At 42.2% G+C, this 19342-nt stretch overlaps 1 protein-coding gene across 2 annotated transcripts in view; it reads right to left on the reverse strand.

Moving 5' to 3' along the window:
• Positions 1-3040: 3040 nt before the first annotated feature.
• Positions 3041-19342, reverse strand: part of sorl1 (sortilin-related receptor, L(DLR class) A repeats containing) — a 79179-nt gene continuing 62877 nt past the window's right edge. For both annotated transcript variants that reach the window (XM_030066672.1, XM_030066671.1), the window contains 14 exons: positions 18915-19084; positions 18560-18672; positions 17768-17872; positions 17588-17654; positions 17035-17117; positions 16831-16921; positions 14624-14814; positions 12685-12804; positions 11965-12129; positions 10915-11089; positions 10612-10718; positions 8118-8310; positions 6544-6756; positions 3041-5920 (listed from right to left, as the gene is read on the reverse strand). In XM_030066672.1, coding sequence (XP_029922532.1) covers positions 5853-5920; positions 6544-6756; positions 8118-8310; positions 10612-10718; positions 10915-11089; positions 11965-12129; positions 12685-12804; positions 14624-14814; positions 16831-16921; positions 17035-17117; positions 17588-17654; positions 17768-17872; positions 18560-18672; positions 18915-19084 — 1861 coding nt within the window. In that variant the 3' untranslated portion in view covers positions 3041-5852. The remainder of the gene's footprint in view (positions 5921-6543; positions 6757-8117; positions 8311-10611; positions 10719-10914; positions 11090-11964; positions 12130-12684; positions 12805-14623; positions 14815-16830; positions 16922-17034; positions 17118-17587; positions 17655-17767; positions 17873-18559; positions 18673-18914; positions 19085-19342) is intronic.

Raw genomic sequence — 19342 nt, forward strand, 5'->3', positions numbered from 1 at the left:
CAACTGTAACATGGCGTATGGTCTCAAACGTAGACAAATAGTATGTTTTTGTCTCAATATTGTTATCAGTCTCTTCATAAAACAATCTGCTACTGTTTGGGGCCCAGGAACTCAGCCCTTGGGCCATGAAGGAGGACTGATTCCTCCAGGGGAAGCAGGAGTAACCACTGCTGGTTCCTCAAAGGGTTCCTGTGTCGCAGGGACAGTTCCTGTGGTGGAAAACTGGTTTAACTGTGAAGAATCAGGTCTTAATGAAATCTCTTTCACTGATTGTCAAATTTTCAGCAAGAGAGGAGGAACAAATCAGTGCCTTTCTTTTTTTCTTTCTTTTTTTTTTTTTTTTTTTACTGTTTCTTAATTGTCGGGACACAGAGTACATATCTGGGTGTGTGTACTCACAAACCCAGATATGTATTTTTCCACCTGCTTGTGTCTCTGCATTGCAACCCATAATCCAGCGTCCTCTCCAGGCCACTAAAAGTTTGGGATACAACTGAGTCATTACCAATCTGCCAGCACCAATTTGTTTCAAGGTTTGGAGGGAGGAACAAGGCAGATTTGACAGTTTTTGTCAGTTCAGCATTAACACGTCCAAACTGCTCCTTGCCACTGGAGCCCTCAGGGACCAGGGGAAATGGAGGTGTGTGGAGGCACCACTATTTGAATCTGTATTTGTGTTTGTATTTGTATTAGGGCAAAATAATTTGGATTCAGATTTGGGAAAGAAGTGGGTGTGGCTCAAACTGGAAGTGATTTTTTTTTTCTTAATCGCTGGATTTTAACCACAAAGAAATATAAAATGGATGAAATTCTGCAAATCAAAAGAAATCTCACTGTGAAAAAAATGTATTGGACTTCTGTCACCCTCACTGACTGATGTCTGAGTGAACTCCAGTCAGTGGAGTTTCCCAGCATGCTTGTGGGCAACAGACATTTACTGAGCCCAGTTCATTGTTTTCTGGCCCATGTTCCCTGTTTGGTTCTTTAGTTTGTGTGTTTATCATGTGGTCCTTGTGTTGTGTTATTAAGATTAAGGATGGTTTGACATAATTTGTGTACTATGATGGTTATTATCTATTCTTTTGGTGTCACTTCATCCGCTTGAAAGTGGCTGGTCTGATTTTCAGGTTTAAGCTGGTTCAAACTAGAAGACAGCTGGAGTGATGTCATCTTTCATGAGAAAACCCAGATTGCAAAGATATTAAATATATTATCTAAAACTAAGCTGTTACAAAAATGTCTGGAAAGGATAATGTAGTCATCGGAAAGACATTAATCATTTGCCTGTACATCAAAACAGCTCAGTTCAGTTCTATTATGATCAGCGATGCCTCTTACTCATTGCTCAGCCTGGGTTTAACATCTTAAAGCTCTGGCTGGACAAAATGTAATCAGAACCTCCTTTTCCTCCAGAGGACAGATGACGCTGCTTCCTCCATCACTACATTCACAGATTGAGAACCAAAAGGTAGGGACAAGGGCTTCGGCCACAGAGACACACCTGAGTCCCCCCACTTCACTCCTCACGCACTCATCACTCACTTGACAGGGCATGTAATTCACTTACACGCTCAGCAGAACAGAGCGGGATAGAAGGTTCATAAGGGGCTCTTGTCAGACATCTGAGGACAAGAGAGCGATACCGACTGGAGGCTGGCCAGCTGTGAGCTGAGCATAAACGTGTGTTCCCTTATTGCACTGAGACACTAATGGCTGTCTGGGAAATAGTGCAACTGTTGATTGCCTCATGAAAGGCAGAGGCAGATGGGATGTACACCTTAATAGACGGCTGTCCTGCACAGCTCCTCCCAGGTCTGGAGAAAATAGAAGACTAGAGGAAAAGGGAGAAAAGATGACAGAGTAACGGGCCTGCCTTGGGGGAAATCATTCATATCTACAGGCCATATGGCGAAGCAGCCATTCTGTGTCATTTTGTGTTCTGTAGATGAGAATCTCATGCCGTTTGGTGTGTGTGGTCCAAAGTTGTCCAAAATGCACAATATGAATCAGGTTTTCCAAAATAACACCAAAAAATACAGGTTGTACTCAATCAGCTTTTGTGTGTGTGTGTGTGTATATATATATATATATATACATACATACATATATATATATATATATATATATATTGACCAAGGTGATCATCATACTTTACCTTTGGTGGCCAGCCTGTTTACTGTTGCCTTGTTCTGAAGCTGAATATCCTATTTTCTTAAAATAATTACACTTTCTTATGAACTTGTATCTGATGTCCTTCCAGTTGAACTTTGCTTTATTCAATATCATGGTAAGTCCCGAAGAGCTCAATTTGAGACTAGCAAGAAGGCAACACATTCACTTGACAGAAAATAATGGAAAATCATTTCATACAATAGTACGCAACGTTTTAAAATTGTGATGGAACCAGGACTTACGCGAGAAGACACAGCAGAATAATCAATCAGAATCAATTCATTCTTGGTCGCCCTCGACAACCTGTCTTGACAAATTCTTTAAAACCATAATGAAATAAGAAATGATTTTTTTCCCTTTCGTTCATAATATCTATTTTCTCTGGCATGGTATCAAAAATATCAATACCTTTGCTTACTTGGAAAGTGTACATGATCTACAGTGGCACACTCAAGATTTTTCAAGTTTATATTCCATCATTTAATCAGTTGTCATCTGGTATTGATAGAAAAACTAATCTAAGCCACCTTGGTAGAATTATTTGTAAAATGGAAAAATAAATAAATAAATAAATAAAATGAAGAGGCCCTAAGACTGACCCTTGGGGGACACCAGAATGAACTTTAAAATAAAGAATTTCCATAAATTAGGATCCACTGGAGTCCATCAGTAATGTATGAACCACAGCAAAGGGTATTTCTGCACAACTAGAATTTCTGACTGGCTGTATTAAATAAAAGCAAAACAGTGTATTCGAGATTATTTGACGTATTTGACCAAAGCGCTAAATCTGCACAACTCTATTACTGACACACATTATGCACCCCCTCCCTTCAGAGTGAAAGCTTGAAAGAAAGGCAAGGCAGCCTGACATTTTCCGCAAATTTATTTCAGTATAAGTGGTTTCTTAAAACACCTCACACTGTATCTCCAAACATCGTAATTCCTTGCAACCTCCGATTTAAGCAAGCAAGATTTCAATATCTTCAAATATGGCCGTGTCCAACATCATCATACTCTGTGCCAAAGAATATTTTGAAGCGTACTATTTGACAAATAGTAAAGAGAGTCAACATTAGGACAACTGGGGAAAAAACGGTCACAAAATAACCAATAATTATACGTTGTACAAGTGTAAAACTTGACTAAAAGGAGACTAAGTGGCTGGCTTAGATACTGTATGTGCCTGTTAAAACAGCCAATGCAGAAAGGAGTAGTGATTTGACAAATTAACAACCATTCCAAACACCCACTGTTCCACTCAGTAGCTTTCTCTTTCCCTTTCTCAGCCTTGTGTATGGGCAGAGTGTGTGTGACTGTGTGTGTATGCATGCGTGTGTGCACTTATGTTCTATCATACATACAGTACATTACATACAAACCTAATGTGTTCTAATAAGGCATTATGTGGCAAAAGAAAAGATCCGAAAAAATAACTCGAAACTCCACAGAGCAAAAACAGCATCACTGCCATCAAATCAGCCGTCTTGACAGCCGTCTGTTTTTTAAGGCCAAGAAAACAGAACAAGAAAGATTTACAAAGAAACACAGAAAAGTACCTCACTAACAGGTTGAAGGGCCACGTGAAATTACGTTGAGAGTGAAAAGCGAGAAAAAGTTTGGCCACAAACAGAGCCTTGAGGAAACCTAAAACGTCTATTTGATGAATTAGGGAAGAACAAGATAAGAGCCGTGATGATGAAAGAGATATGATGCTGGAAATGGATGTTTGGGCGCCACCTGACAAAATGGTAATAGTTTCTTCTGTTACTCCGGGCTAGAAAATGGGGCTTTGAAGGTTGTAACAGCTGAGATTTGAAGCCAGTCTACACACTGTGTTAAAAAAAGGCTGTGTGTAACATACTGCCCATATAGTGGAAAGGGGTGCTTTACAAATTTACCGTAGGAAGGGGAATCAATGAGTGTACATTAACTTCAAGGGGGGAGGGGAGGGTGACAGTATAATGACCTTGAACCATGCCTTAAAATTACAGATATAAAATACATTCATGAATACATCTTTAGAAACAAAACAAAAACAGGTCAATAGAAAGCAGAACACCATCAATTCAAATGCCTAAAGCAAAAAGGCAAAACACAAATTTCAGTTACTGGACTACATAACCGGGTGAGGGGGCAGCAGAACAAAGACGATTCTTCCCAAAAATGATTTTGATGCTGACACATTAACCGACGTGCAAAAAGTAAGCTACTGTACACACTGAGAGAGGGAAAAACATCTCTCCATCCTGCCAACTGCGTTTTTAGTAACATGGGAAGGACGTTTGCCTGATGTACCGATCAAGGATGAGCCTCGCCGTCCTGAACTCCTGAACGGCGAGCCCGCAAACCTGACTCTTTATCATCACCACTGGAAAAAAAAAAATCTGTGTCTGTGAGCCATTCCACCCAAAGCAGATTAAGTACCTCTTCTGAGGGTGTGTATTTATTCAACAGTGCTGTCTTAGCCATGTTGACGGTGGTACTGCGCTGGTGTCTGGTCCGACACAGTTCCCTGAGAACCCCAAACACACTTCCTCTAGAATTATGGCAAAATGCTGGGGACAATAGTCACTGGTGGTCCTGAATGATAAAAACCAAAATACACATTTTACAGAATATGGTGCAGCATTACAAGGAGAGGACATATTAAAAGCCAATATTTACATACCAAATGTTCTGATAATCTCGGCAATATCTGTGAGGGATTTTTTTTTTTTTAATTTCCCCATCGCCAGGAATATACTTGCAACCCTTATCATGGTGCGTGTGTTGCCTACACATAGAAACCTACGACTTGTGCTGGTGGTCAAAAAACAAAGTGGATATATGAGGACACTGCACGGTGCCACTGATCAAGCCAATCCCTAATCACTGTTTGGTTGGCGTCCAAGACTCTGTCAATGCATTTACTAGTAATCGACAGTTTACAAAGTGATGATCGATAGAAGCAACAGCTAATTCAGACTCAGTAAATGATGACAGCGACAGTGATGATACCGACGTGACCAGCAGTTAAATCTTCCGAGTGTCTCATACACTGTACACCAATATTACACATACTGGCATGGTACATATTGTACTACACCAATATAACATTTATTGGTCCGATATTTCCTAATGTACATACTGTATAAAGCATATGTATGTTTGTGAGTTTCTGTGGGTTTTTTTGCATTCTATATTTCAGTCTCTGGATGCTTATTTTGGCTTTAAGCAATGAACCGCTCCTATGGATAGTGAGTTTGCATTACAAATAGGGTCTTTCTTTCCCTGGCGCACTCAACAAACTCAAATCCTTCACAGTTTGCTTCAGTATCCCCCTGTTCTCCTCAGTCCTTTTTGACCCCATATATATATATGTATATATATATATATATTTAATATTATAAAAAATAAGTTATTGCGCATCCAAAAAAAGTGCATTTTATATTTGAAAAATATCTCTTTCGCTTCCTTTTTTCCCATTTTTCTTTTAACGAATCAATCCTGCCGACCAGATGGCTCCCCTTCGACAGATCTGGGATGACGGTGAAGTCGCCATCTTGTCTCTCTTCCTCCGCTGTACCGCGCCATTAATGGGGATTAATGGGGAGTAATGGGACGTGGGTGAGTGGGAGTAGAAGAAGAGAAAGGGAGGGGGGAGGTAAAAGAGAAAGAGGAAATGGAGGGAGGTCTTGCTATGCAATGACCATGGGGACATCGTCTGAGAAGCCGCTGATCATGGGGGCGTCTTCGTCATCGTCGCCTGGAGAGGAAGACGGGCGGGGGTGGGAGAGAAAAAGAGGAATATTTACAAAAGTTTTATGCTGCAGGAGTGAAACACAAAGCATTCAAAGTAACAAGAGAAGTGCAGGTGTGTTCGAAAAGCATCCCATGCAGTCGCGGCTCTTTCTTGCGAGCGGTGTACACCAGAAAGACAAAGCCCCCGTCAGCCAGGAAACAACAGTCCCCTTTCCATTTAAAGAGGGTGACAAAAGTGCACAGCCATGCATCAAGAGCTTCTCGACACAGAGACCGGATCCTCGTCAAACATATAACGGCACTTGAAAGATCCTGTGGCACCTCTATTATACAGACGGATGGCTCGGTTAGAACTCAAAGTCATTATGCTAACAGTGATTTACACTAACTGTGCCTCCTTGCAGAAAGTGCAGTAAAACTAGGCCATAACCGCTGTCTGGGGCATGTGAAGTGTCTCAATAAAGCATCTTGTTATTAACTGTGCGTCTGCTGGGGCTGTTGAAACAAACCCACACCTCTCCAAGAATTACACAAATCACTTCCCTGCAACACACACACACACACACACACACACACAGATGAAAAGGAAAACAAGGAGGCGCACGACCGAAAATATCGTCAACTCACCCAGTTCGTCTCCAGAGGAGAAGATGGCCGAGCCCAGGCGGGAGTTGTAGTGGGAGTTGGCGAAGGCGGTGAAGTTGTTCTGGAGGCGCCGGTGCCGGAGGTAGAGCACCACCAGGCCGCCGCACACCCCGAGCAGCAGCAGGAAGAGGACGGGGACCACCACCGCCGCCATGTCGCCTGAGTGGCCCTTACTGCGCGATGCATCACTGGCCCCTGGACACACACACACACACACACAGAGGAAATGGTTGGACCACAATATGATCATGATGACAGCAACACCAATATGGATTTCTGGGGCTTATAAAAACATCGATCTTGATACTTAGGATAATGATATTTTGCCGGATTTTTTTGTTGACTAAATTTTTTTTTGTAGCAACAAATCACCAATTAAAAATAGTTGTAATAAAGACATGCATTGGAGTCTTTACATTTTGCAGTTTATATCAAACAATTAAGCTTACAAACCATCTAAATTCAAAGTTGCATTTATCCATTCTTATGCATTTCAGCATGGCACAGAAATGTCATGATGTTAAAGTCATTCATTTAACTTTACTTGCACTATGAGGCCAAATAAGACCCATTCAGAACCTTGGAGGAAACCTTTAACAAATGCTGTGTGGCAAGAAAGGCATGATCAAAGATGTTATAAAGCATGGATAGCGTGAACAGCGGGACAAGCGCAGGAAAATCACAAGGTTGGTGAGCATGGGTTGCATATTTGACCAACTATAGTGCATTTTCTGTGTGTTTTCTTAAGAAATTTGCAGAGAAAACAGACTTGTCGCAGCTGGAGGTTCAGATTGAACACCGTCCTTGGAGTTCTGCGTCCGCTCTGAACCCTTCCAGTTGGTTTACACGGGAAGCGGGCAGCACTTTGCAGCGCTTCCATGCTCTTTCCAAACCAGCTGTTGGCCTCCAGAGCAGGATCAGCACAGACTTTTCAGTGTCAGTGATAGCTAATGTGAATCAGAGCCAGTGGCAGCAAAACCTCTATCCATCTGCATGTATGGACTGAAGGTAAACACTAGCCAGTTGTTTGTGGAGCAGATGTTAGCCCACGGCACAAGGTACAACTATGAATCATTACCCCAGGGCTAACACATAGTCCGAGGTTAATGACTGCTGGTGTGAACACAGGATATGTAAGGCCTACGCTAACCCAGTGCTTAAGGAAGTGTGAAAAAAAAAGACCCTTAGTGAGACGACAACAGTGAGGAGCTCACTGTTGCTGCTCACCACATCAATGCTACAAACCCAGCGTTGAGAATAAAAGAGATGCAAACATCAAGTAAACCCCAAAAACACTACAGATCTTTGTATCATACAGCGCTGTGACCTCGTTTTGGGATTTGCATGTCCGGTCTGTGAACCAAGTCATCATATGACATCGCGGTTTTCAACCAGCTGCTCCTGGCCACGCCTTGTGTGGTCAAGATTTCCTCTGAAGTTACATATCAAAGTTCTCTATATTCAGACTCAAAATGCAACTAATTCAAATGAGCTGCAGCAGCACACTGAGGCCTCTCAGCCTAAGCCAACACCAGTGTGTGTCTGTGGTGCGGTACCTGATCCCAGCTGGTCGTACAGCAGCAGGGCGGGCTCCCCACACAGCTGCCCGTTCAGCAGGCAGCGGGCCTGCACAGAGAACGTGTAGTTATGACCTGCCAGCAGGCTACTGATGCGGAAGTAGGTCTCTGTGGTGTTGCCAAGGTAGGAGGAGTGGTTGGTCACGCTGTCGTACATGTGCACCTCGTAGCCCTGCCCAGAGAGCACAGATGGATTAGCATGCAAGTGTGCACAAAAGCTCAGTACTTACAATATAATGAAAAGGCTTGCTGCTTAGAGATTGGTGAGTAGAGAATATTCACAGGTTTTGATATAGAGGCTCATGCATCACAAATTAAGCAGCCACAGAGCAGAAATAATGTTTAAGTATATGGCATACTATATAGGGATGTGATGATTACCATTTTTAACCATAAACTGTGATAAAACATCCGACAGTCATGAAAACCGTTTTTGATTATAGCGTTTATAAGTCACCATTTTTGTTTTGCATCAGGCAGTCAGTTCTCCTTTTTCTAATTTGCTACTAGCTTCATGTAAATAGAGGCTTTCCATTAACATTGCCGACTCCGTAAACACACTTCACATGCTCTAAAGTGTCCAGGAGTGTCCTCCTCCTGCAGGGTTTGCTAGCTCCATTACACATGAAGACATGTTTGCTTATTAGCCACGTTTTTAATCACCCACCCAATAAACTTCCCTCATTTGAATGCTGCAGTCATCGGGGTGGACAATCATGAGCCACAGTGAGCTGAGAGCCTGCAGGCTTTCGTTCCAACCAAAACCTCCACCAGGTGATTTCACTGATTACCTCGCCTTCAAGCAGAGAGGAGGAGCTGATCAGTGAAATCACCTGGTGGAGGTTTTGGTTGGAGTGAAAGCCTGCAGGCTCTCGGGCCTCCGTGGCTCATGGTTCCCCACCCCGATCACACAGTGTTTTTAATTAAGGTTCTGCTCCATTTAGATCCAACAGAGCCAGGGTCCTGCTACTGTTCACGCTGGCTCACTGGAAAGACTCTGCTGCGCTTAAATGAAACAGAACCTTAATCAGTGTTATTAGTACCACCTGTGTTTACCTGCTAGTTCATGTCAACATGGCTGTGGGAAGGGTGTACTGTCTGCAGACACGTTCAAGTTGGAGAAACACTGTTCGTATGTCTTCTCAAGCAGACTGATCTGTATTTATGTAACAGATTTTTTTTTTTCACAGCAGCCATTTTGGCATGAATTAGCATGCGTTTCTAATGACGTTAATTAAGGTTCTGTTCAATTTAAGTGCAGCAGAGTCTTTCCAGTGCAGCAGCATGAACAGCAGCAGGACCGTGGCTCTGTTAGACCGACTGTAAATGGAACAGAACATTAATTAATATCATAAGACTTTTGACCTGTGCAAAAAGGTCCACTGTATTCTTGTGTTGTGTATTTCCTATAATAACATCTGGCATTGGCTGTGCTGATAATAACAACTGAAATTTCAAGCACATTTTCACAATATCGCAGTGACGCTGAAAACATGAATTAAAGCATGAACAATTCAGTTATGTTTTAAGTAACAGTGAATTGTGTGAAAAGATAAATTTGTTTCCAAATACAGACAGAGTAAAGTGTCTTTAGTCCTCATCTCTGCTTGAGAACAGTCAGCTGTTAGCTTCAGCGAAGCAACTCTTAATGCAGCCACTGCCTGTGTAATGTGCAAATCACATGTGTTAGCGGGCACAAGCTGGCATTATATAAATATAAAACTGATCAAATGTACCAGGCAGGGAATCTGATTACTCAAAAATCTGAGTTTACACACACTGGGAATAATCTGCCCGCCCCCTCAACATTCCCGGGACTGTCAGCTCCCGTCGGCCTGTTGTCGTGGCGACTTCCCCGAGCTCTGGCCCGCCACTCCAGAGGACTGAAGCAGGTGGGGGCACATGTGTTTTGATTGCTTCGATTTTCATCAGCGGTACTATGGACATAAATTATGTGGCGTTCTTCAACGACCACGCAGAACACAAAGTTTTCATTATGCCGAGCACTGTATAGCGTGTTTACTGTTTCCTTATCCCATCTCATTTTCTGGACATGCTCACATGTAAAGCACCCAATAACTGGGCTTCTCCAGCGAAAATCTACCTGTGTTAACTGGGTTTCTCTTGATCCCTTAACCTGATTGTAGAAAACCAGCTTTCTCATTTACACGGTGGTTTATAAATCAGATAACTGTCATATGAGGGGAATACCCCGACTACTACAGTGACTGTGAGCACACTGACTGTTGAGATGGCTGAGCCTTACGTTTGGAAATGCAATCAGCTTTTTTCAGCCAAGAGCTGTGAACATTATTACGGCCACCGGAGGGAGCGTCACCTGGAAGTCCAATTCAAGCTGACAGAACATTGAGAAAACAGAGGCGGCAGACGTTGCCGTCACACTGTCAAAAGCCAAGATGGTCCCACCGTGACTCCGAAGAGCGTTTAGTGTTTAGCACAGCTGCTGTCTCACCCTGCTCTCGTTGAAGCCCTTCTCCCTCACAGCCAGACTCTTCCAGAACAGAAACACGTGGTCTTTCTCTGTCAAAATCTTCAGGGCCTCCGGAGCCGGCAGGGGAGCTGCAGCGGAGAGAGGAGCAGCATTTATTTAGGCAACAGTATGATCTTCAAATGACAACCGCAGAGCTTCTTTGTATAGGCGTGCTCCCACAGGCCAACAAAGTATGTCTGGACACACTTCTGGAGAGTCATTTCTTAGTGATTTGTGTGTGTGTGTGTGTGTGTGTGTGTGTGTGTGTGTGTGTGTGTGTGTTACCTGTGTTGAGTGTGAAGCTGGCCTCCTTGCTCATGTTGCGCAGGCGGACAGAGACGCTGTATCGGCCTCCAGGCTCCAGGCCTTTCAACAGGTACTCCACTGTGTTGTTGCCGGTGCTCAGCTTGTAGTCTTTCTCCGACTTGCGGATCACATCCCGCACGTGGATCACATATATCTACAGTTACAGACGAGGGAACAGACGAATACACACAGACACACGTTGACAACAGCTGGCGTGATACTGATTCTCATGTTGAGTCTTTAAAGTGCCCAGACAGCTGAGTAAAGTCAAGTATGTTTTAATATAATTCAGTTAGATTAAATCCTTCACACAGTATCAACATTATATGCATGATAGTTGCTATAAAATGTATCTTATGGAAGTCCATTTCTACCACATTAAAAGATTCACTTGTTTTTTTTTTCTTAGAATTGCAAATTTATGTAAACTCAAAACTGTGAGTTCTTATCACTCAGAATTATTTTTTTCTTTTTACTCTTGAGTCACGACTTGTTACTAGTGCAAGATTCTGAGTTTTTTGTTGGAAGCAATAAAAGTAGTTCTGAGATTTGAAGTCGTATCTGCTGGAAAATAGAAATAAAAATCAGAATTCTAAGAAAGTCACAACAGTGAGCAAAAAAAAGCTACAACTGTAAAAAAAAAAAAAAAAAAAAAATCAGACAAACAAAACAGGAATCAAGCCTTTTTTTTCAAAAGCCATATTAAAATTAGATTATGACCTTTACTGTGTCTGCGAGGGTATAGTTTTCAGCCCTAAATTTCATTTTATTCAGGACCACATCCATACAAATACTGAATACTGTAGCCTAAGGAACATTCACAAGAAAATATCTACACACGGGACAGCAAATGGGGGACAACTGCAAACCCAAAGTATTGTTGGACTCCGTCTGGGCACACAATAATGTCTAGAGCCAAAGAGCCAAAGTTTTGCTAAATTGGAAAAATGAAATTTGTCCTTTCATAAAATATCATGGATCATGGAGCAGCAGCAGAGACAGCGAGTGTAAAAGGAGCAGCTGTGATACCAGAGGGGTGCTGGGGGCGTCGTACGGCGGCTGCCACTTCAGCACGGCCTGGGTCTTCTCCACCCGGACGCGGTGCAGGTTCCTGGGCGGCAGCCTCTCGTTGGGAATCATCTTCACCACGGAGTAGTCAGACGGGGGACCCAGATAGGGAGAGATGGCGCGCACCTGAGGACAAAACCGCAGTAAGACGGAGAGATTACAACGTGCTTATCTGTCAGCTTAGGGCCGTAAAAGATAGTCCACAGAGTGAGGAAACACGCTGCAATGTGGAAACACCACAGGGCTTTGGAAGTTAACAGCCAAAGCTTAGACCAATATAATTTATCAGTTTGGTGATATTGAGTTTTCATAACAATCCCATATTAGCCAGCCAGCCACTTCTGACATGAGTTATAATGACATATTTATTGTACAGCCCAATACAATTAGACCTGTTGCCTATAGGAAGCCTTCAAACTGAAACTGATTCTATAGTCACAGTTTTATTTTTAATCTGCTTTTCAGTGGTGAGTTATAGTGTCTAAATTTTTCTGAGTGTTTTTCATCCTACCAAGAATAACATTTTAAGGAAATTTTGAGAGTAAATTTGTTGAATTAAAATTCAAACTTGACAAAACTGGAAATCAAAGTATCAGCTACTGACAACTGACTGATTTTCCAGATGGCTGTTTTTTTTTTTTTTTTTTTTTTTTAAGAATGTAGGATATAAAAAAAACAGACCAGGAAGAGGTACTGCTCGTCGCTGTCCACTGTGACCGTCAGGCTGAGGGAGCTGGTGTTGATGCTGCGGGGAAAGCGGTACAGATCCAGGAAGGAGGTGGCGTAAAACACACCGTACACCTAAACACACACACACACAGACACACACACACACACACACACAGCAAGATTTAGTGACCACTATCAAGCTATTTCACAAATTCAATCAAGTGAGGGTATCTGCACATGGAAGAAAAGGCCTCTGAAGGGTTTATAACTTAGGGTTGTTTACATTTATAAAACCAAAATGACTCAGTAAATTTTACTTTGAGGTAGTAAATCAGAACAAATAAGCGAGTGTGTTACATGAAAAGCTATTTAATTCTTTTTAACAGGAACATAACTTTCAGCCTTCACTGATTCTTGGGAATTTGGATAAAACAGGTTTTAATTTTGAAAAAAAAAAAAGTGTGTTAAATTACAAAATCTGAAGGTATATCATTATAGGCCAAGGTCTTGGCTGTTCAGCAATGTACCGGTGCAACCTCCTCATTTTGCATTTTTTTCATAAAATAGGTTTTTCCAGTTATTAGGCTACTTTGTTTTTGTCAACACCGTCACCGTAATGCTTTTTTTTTATTTGAAAAACATATTTTTGTATTAAAGAGACTATTACTTTAATAACTCAACAGCACCAAAGAAACATATTGTAAGCATATTCATTTAAAACAAATATAACTGCCTCTGACGGTGGTGACACTAATCTGACGGTGGTGACAGTCGCCTCATTAAAACATACATTTCCAAAATTTATACCACTCAAGTCAATGGCTTCTTGCTTAACAACTTTATTTAACTATTTGGTACAAAAAATAACAATCTGAGCAGTGTTATAAGGATTTTTCAGACTTCAGTCATCACCGTCAGACAGAAAACCTGACGGTGGTGACGTCTGACGGTGGTGACAAAAACCTGCTCTTTCACATGATAAGCATGAGTTGTTCACATTAGCCAGCTTGTTTTCGCCCTGTTGCTACCTGCATCAGACCTCTTCTTAAAAAGTGTACATTTATTCCATAATCTAATTTAATATTTTTATACAGAAGTGACAGTGTTGACATGTTATGGTTGTGACAGTAGCAGTGTCCAAAAATATGAAGAGATTTAAGAGAAAATAGAAAACTTCCAGGAGCCTGAGTGGTCTTGAAGCATACAGTAGAGCTGAAGGTTTGAAAAGGGCTCCTCAGGAATGTAATTGACCTTGTAGTTTTTTTATTATTATTTTTTAAATAAATATCTGACGGTGGTGACGAATATCTGGGACACATTTTGAGCAACCACAAAATAATAGTAAATATTGTTCAAAACCCATCGTTTGTAGTTTTTAATACATATTATGATGTACTCTTTCATGTGGTAAAGATATTATTCAGTGAAATTATTACTTTTTGTTGTTTTAATCAAGTTGAAATGATTATCTCCTATCTGAGGACAACTGGTTTTGTAGGCCATGGGCCAACATATAATCATTAAATTAATACAAATTAAAAATAAACCTATGAAAAAACCTTACAAATGTGCAAAGGACCCCCTGATTATGCCCTTGATTCTTTTTATTCATTAAAATGTTGTAAATTTCCAGCAGAAATAGCATTTTTCTTGGTGGGACATGATTTATCCAAATTCTCAAGAATCAGTGCCTTGAATGTTTCTTCTAGGCACCATAAAGAATCTATGACTACAATGTCTCAATGTAAGAGATTTTGAAATGTTTTTCTATTGGCTTAAAAACATTTTCAGCTATGGCACAAGCCTGAACGTCTGCTCTCTGATTGCTCTGTAATTCTTTTTAGTCCAGAATGAAAAGTTTCAACATGTCATTATAAACCTCATATGGCCCGAGAGCCTCTGGAGGAGCGCTGTCAGATGTGGGCCGGTGTGTTAGCGGTGTGTGTTGTACCTGAGCGGGGGGGCCGGTGATGGTCCAGCTGCAGTCCACTGCGGTCTGATTGAGGGCACGGGCTTTGAGGACGGGCCGCTCGGGCTGGGTGCCGGTGGTCTGCTGGTGGGACAGGGCGGTGGGACTGTCTCCTATGCTGGTGTGGGCCCACACTGCCACCTCGTAAACTGTTCCGGCCGTCAGGTTCGACGCTGCAAATGTAAGGCAGATGTAAAATAACTGGATTAAGGTCAAGATATGGTGAATAGGACAAGTGATGTTTGCCACTCAGTTGGTTGTCCATGTAAATATGAACTTGCCTCTTCATGTCTAACAAACACAAACACAGAAGAGGCAGGCGATTGGCTGCAGTCTAGTTAAGGTCTTGCTCAGGTTAGTATTCACATGAGCCTTTACTGTTATTGAGGCTGAGTTTCAAAAGGCTCAGCTTTTCCACTCCTTCACTAGTCACTAAACAGTGTTTGTCTTACAGCGTAGTGTCTGGGCAACCACTGAACAAAGTTTTGGACACAACATGAGAAATCACTGCTTAAAACAAACAAACAAACAAAAAAAAAGAAAGAAAAAAAAAACACGCACCAGACACTAAGATGCACCCATTATCTCATAACCTCACCAAGCACTGAGGACAGCGGGTTGAAATGCACTCAGGTAGTCTTGATTTTGTTAAGTACTACAAATAATAAAAAAAAAAAAAAAAAAAAAAAAATCTAATCATGTGTCAACAAAAGTGGCAGGACACAAGTCGTCTTATTTCAGCAAAAATGATCAATATTAATGTTGCTAAATCATCGCCTGTTCCCATTCTCTTCTTCCATCAAAACACAGTTTAGAAACCTGCTCGTCTATTTGACTTAATTTAAGGAATAAGGTAAGAATCATTTAAGTGTGAATTAATCAGTCTGCTAGTAGAACTGACTACATATATCCAGACATCTGTATAAAACCATGCTTGGTAGTGTAGTTATATAGTAAAACTGCAGTGACATACCAACGGCAGGTACCAAGATAATTTTGCACCACATTCACAGGTGTGGGCCGCATAGCCTCAGTAATTGCCTGTAATTTACAACGTACGCCTGGGGCAAATAATAAATACAGCAGGGGAATGTGTCATCTTAAAACATTTTAAAACACCGCCGGAAGTCATTTCTTCAGCCTGTTAACATGTAAAGGACAATATTGAATACAATTTCCCAGAGCTGATTCCTCCCTCGTCCTGACCACGCAGCCGGGGAGATGTACATTTTCATTGTTAGTGTGTTGTGGGGTTAAATGACAGGCTACATTTGTGGGAGAAAAAGCGCCATATGAATTCTAAATAATAAACAATAGTTAGAAAAAATGCCCATATTTACATTATTTGTGTCTTGCATTGCTGTCCCGTGAGAACTTGCTCTTTTTCTTCGGTATGAAACGATCGCACAGCATTGCATCAGACCAATGTAATGACCACGGTTTGTTCACTACATTCTGCGGTGCACTGTGGGTATTTTCTAGCAGACTACAAAGTGAATGGAACTGACCACTCGGGACACTACATCCAAATGGCTGACACACTATATAGTGAACTATACTGTGCAGGGATATTCAATTAAAACTTTCAGAGGTCCAGTTACTCAACGTTCTTCCCCAGCAAACGTCCAAGCCGTCATATCTAACTCCTCTTGTGACTGGTAGGCGCTTCCTGATGCACAATTTGATTGGCCAAGTCGGTTGAGTGATGTAAATAATGCACAGGATTGGACAAGAAGCAGAGATACAGCAGCCACAACAGACAACATCACGATAAAATAAAGTTTGCCAACTGGTCTCGTGGTTTCGTGGTCTGGACGTGGATCCGAGTCCGCTAACTGGTGGCGCTTGATACGGTGGATGTTGAGCGACTGAGTCATTCTTTTGTCATGAATAACAGAATAAGAGTTAACAGAGCATCGGCCTCGCTCTCTGACTGTGATAATTCAGTCATGGCCACAGCCCTTATTGTGTGTTTTTGCAGACAACAGGAAGACTAACAGTCGCTGTAGCTTCAGCTGATGGGGATCTGAATCAAGAATTAACATCAACATGTACCGCCAAGACAGGAACAAATGCCTGCACACACACACACACACACACACACACACACACACACACACACACACACACACACACACACACACACACGCACACACTCAAGCTGTTTGTGGCTTCATGTCAAACGGTACCTTTTAGTATCCGCTCTCTCACAGTGTAGTTCTTGCTCTCCTTGACGTGGGTGTCAAACAGCCAGGACAGAACCACGACGTACTGCTTCACCTGGCCGACATGAAGACACACACAGTGAGATCCGTCAGTGATGTTTTCCCGGAATAAGTGTTAAGGTTTTGGTTAACAAGCTGAGGAGCGGCTTTAAAGAGCGGGACTCTGACCTCGTACGGGGAGTTGAAGCTGAACGAAAGGCTCATGGAGTCGTCGTTGATGCTGTCGGCGATCACGGAGGGAGGCGGCAGTGCTGGAGCAAAGAGACAAAGCCCAATTAGACTGACACACTGGTTTGCTGACACGCTCCTTTTAGTAAAACGAACAGCTTTAGGTATTGTCACTCTAATTCAACAAAGAGATTAATACAATACAATATGAACAAAAACCTCTTATTATTGGTAAGTACCAAGTTATGTTTTTTTCACCTCAAAGGACCCTGTTTTCATGTCATTTGAATCACACACTCCCTGCTGTCAGATGTGTGATATGAGTACTGGTCAGTCAAACTAAAAAAGCTGGTAAACTCTGTTGTTCCAGTAAAAGATAAACTGGTTTCACTGGTTATCAAAATTGCTCAGATCCTGACACACTGCTCTCACACAACCTGAAACACCTGCTAATGGCCACCGGGTGGCAATGCTGCATCACTGTGTGTGCTGTGTGTGCGTGTGTGCGTGTGTGTGTGTGTGTGTGATGAGACGTGAAGAGGGGCTGTCTCACCTTTCTTAGGAGTGATGGATTTCACCTCAGACCAGTTCCCCACACCTCGACTCGTCACTGCTGCCACCTGGGAGACACCAGTCAAACATCATGATCATCATGTTACACTAGAACAAGCATAATGTGTGTGTGTGTGTGTGTGTGTGTGTGTGTGTGTGTGTGCGCGTGTTCATGTCTTACCCTGAACCTGTACAGAGTGTCTGGCTGCAGCTCTTTCACCTCAGTGACAGTTGTGGTGCTTCTCTGGGAGGTCCACTCAAGACCCCCGCTCTCACTGTACTCCACCTGACACACACACACACACACACACACACACACAGAGACACACACACAAACTTCTGAGCCTGACAGTAAAGGTCAGCAAGTCTAACAGGCCAAAGAGGCGTGAGACATTTCTGCAGTGGACAGCACACTCCATTAAAGGTGCATTTTCAACATCAGTGTATCACTGACAAATGCTTTATATTAAACCTTATATTTTGTACTTTAACTTTGGTATTATTGCTGGCAACAAAGGGGACCAAGAATGGGAGCAAATGGGAACTCAGAGAATTTCAGAAATTCTGAGATTTAAGTCATAAACTAATGAGGAAAAAAACTCACAAAGAAACCTCGAAAATTCACAAGAAAAATATTCTTTCTTGGAATTTAGTTTAAAGTACATCCTTAGTAAAAAAAAAAAAAGTAAAGCCTGTTTAAAACGTGTCCATTAAGTTTTCCACATGTCTGGAATCCTTAAATCTCACCAGCCACATCAGCCTGCCAAAAAAATCTAGCAAAATGTTTGATGGAAACTCTGTACATAAACAATCTCTCTGTGTGCTGTACAGCAGTACCCACCTGCTGGTCTCACTTGTTTAGAGTTATTGTGCTAATGTCTCCAAAAAAAAAAAAAAAAAAAAAAAAGACATTAAAGTGGAGCACATGGCAGCTTTACATTGGTTCACTGAATGCAGAGGAAAATGGACTCACGATGTATTCTCTGACGAGGCCGTGGGCTTTGTCAGGCGGGCTCCAGGAAGCCTCCACCGTCCCGTCCTCTGCATTGTCACAAGACAGCTGCAGGTTCCTGGGAGGGTCCGGCACTGCAGCAAAACACACACGCTGTCATGTATTACAACCGCCTCCTGATGCACAGTATCCCCTAACTACCGACTCCTTTAAGCTTCATTACGAGTGGAGAAAAAAAAAAAATCAACAATTACAAGTAAACAGCCGAGTAATTTACTATAATATCTGTTTTATGAGAGGCTGGTGACGATTTTCTGGGTAATGAGCCGTAGCAGTGGCAAATTAGCAGCCTGAAAATGGTTTTGTGTTCACTCACGTCCCTCGGGCGTCCTGACGGTGATCATCTCATTGGTCTTGTGCTGCTTGCTCAGACACTGAGTGAGCACCTTGACCTGGTAGGTGGTGTCTGGTTTCAGCACCGTCAGTTTGTAGCTGCTCTTGTTGCTGTGGGTGTCCATGATGGTCCACTGCTGGGTGCCGACAAGCCTGAGGAGAACCGCGGCGCAATAAAACAGCGCTCCCTGCTGTGGCCCTGATGTGCAATCCCAACACTTTTCCACATGTTAACATACTTCTACAACCAAAAGCGGGTTATTTTTTCCCCCATCCCGGTTGGTTAATGTTTTGTTAAACAGCATTAATCAAGTGCTTTCCACTCCAGTTGGCTTGAAAACCAACAAATTAAATAAACCTGAAACATGCTGGAAAACATTTTGAACACTTGCAGACAGAATGAAAACATAT

The sequence above is a fragment of the Myripristis murdjan genome, chromosome 13 (genome assembly GCF_902150065.1).
Source record: "Myripristis murdjan chromosome 13, fMyrMur1.1, whole genome shotgun sequence".
NCBI classification, from domain to species: domain Eukaryota; kingdom Metazoa; phylum Chordata; class Actinopteri; order Holocentriformes; family Holocentridae; genus Myripristis; species Myripristis murdjan.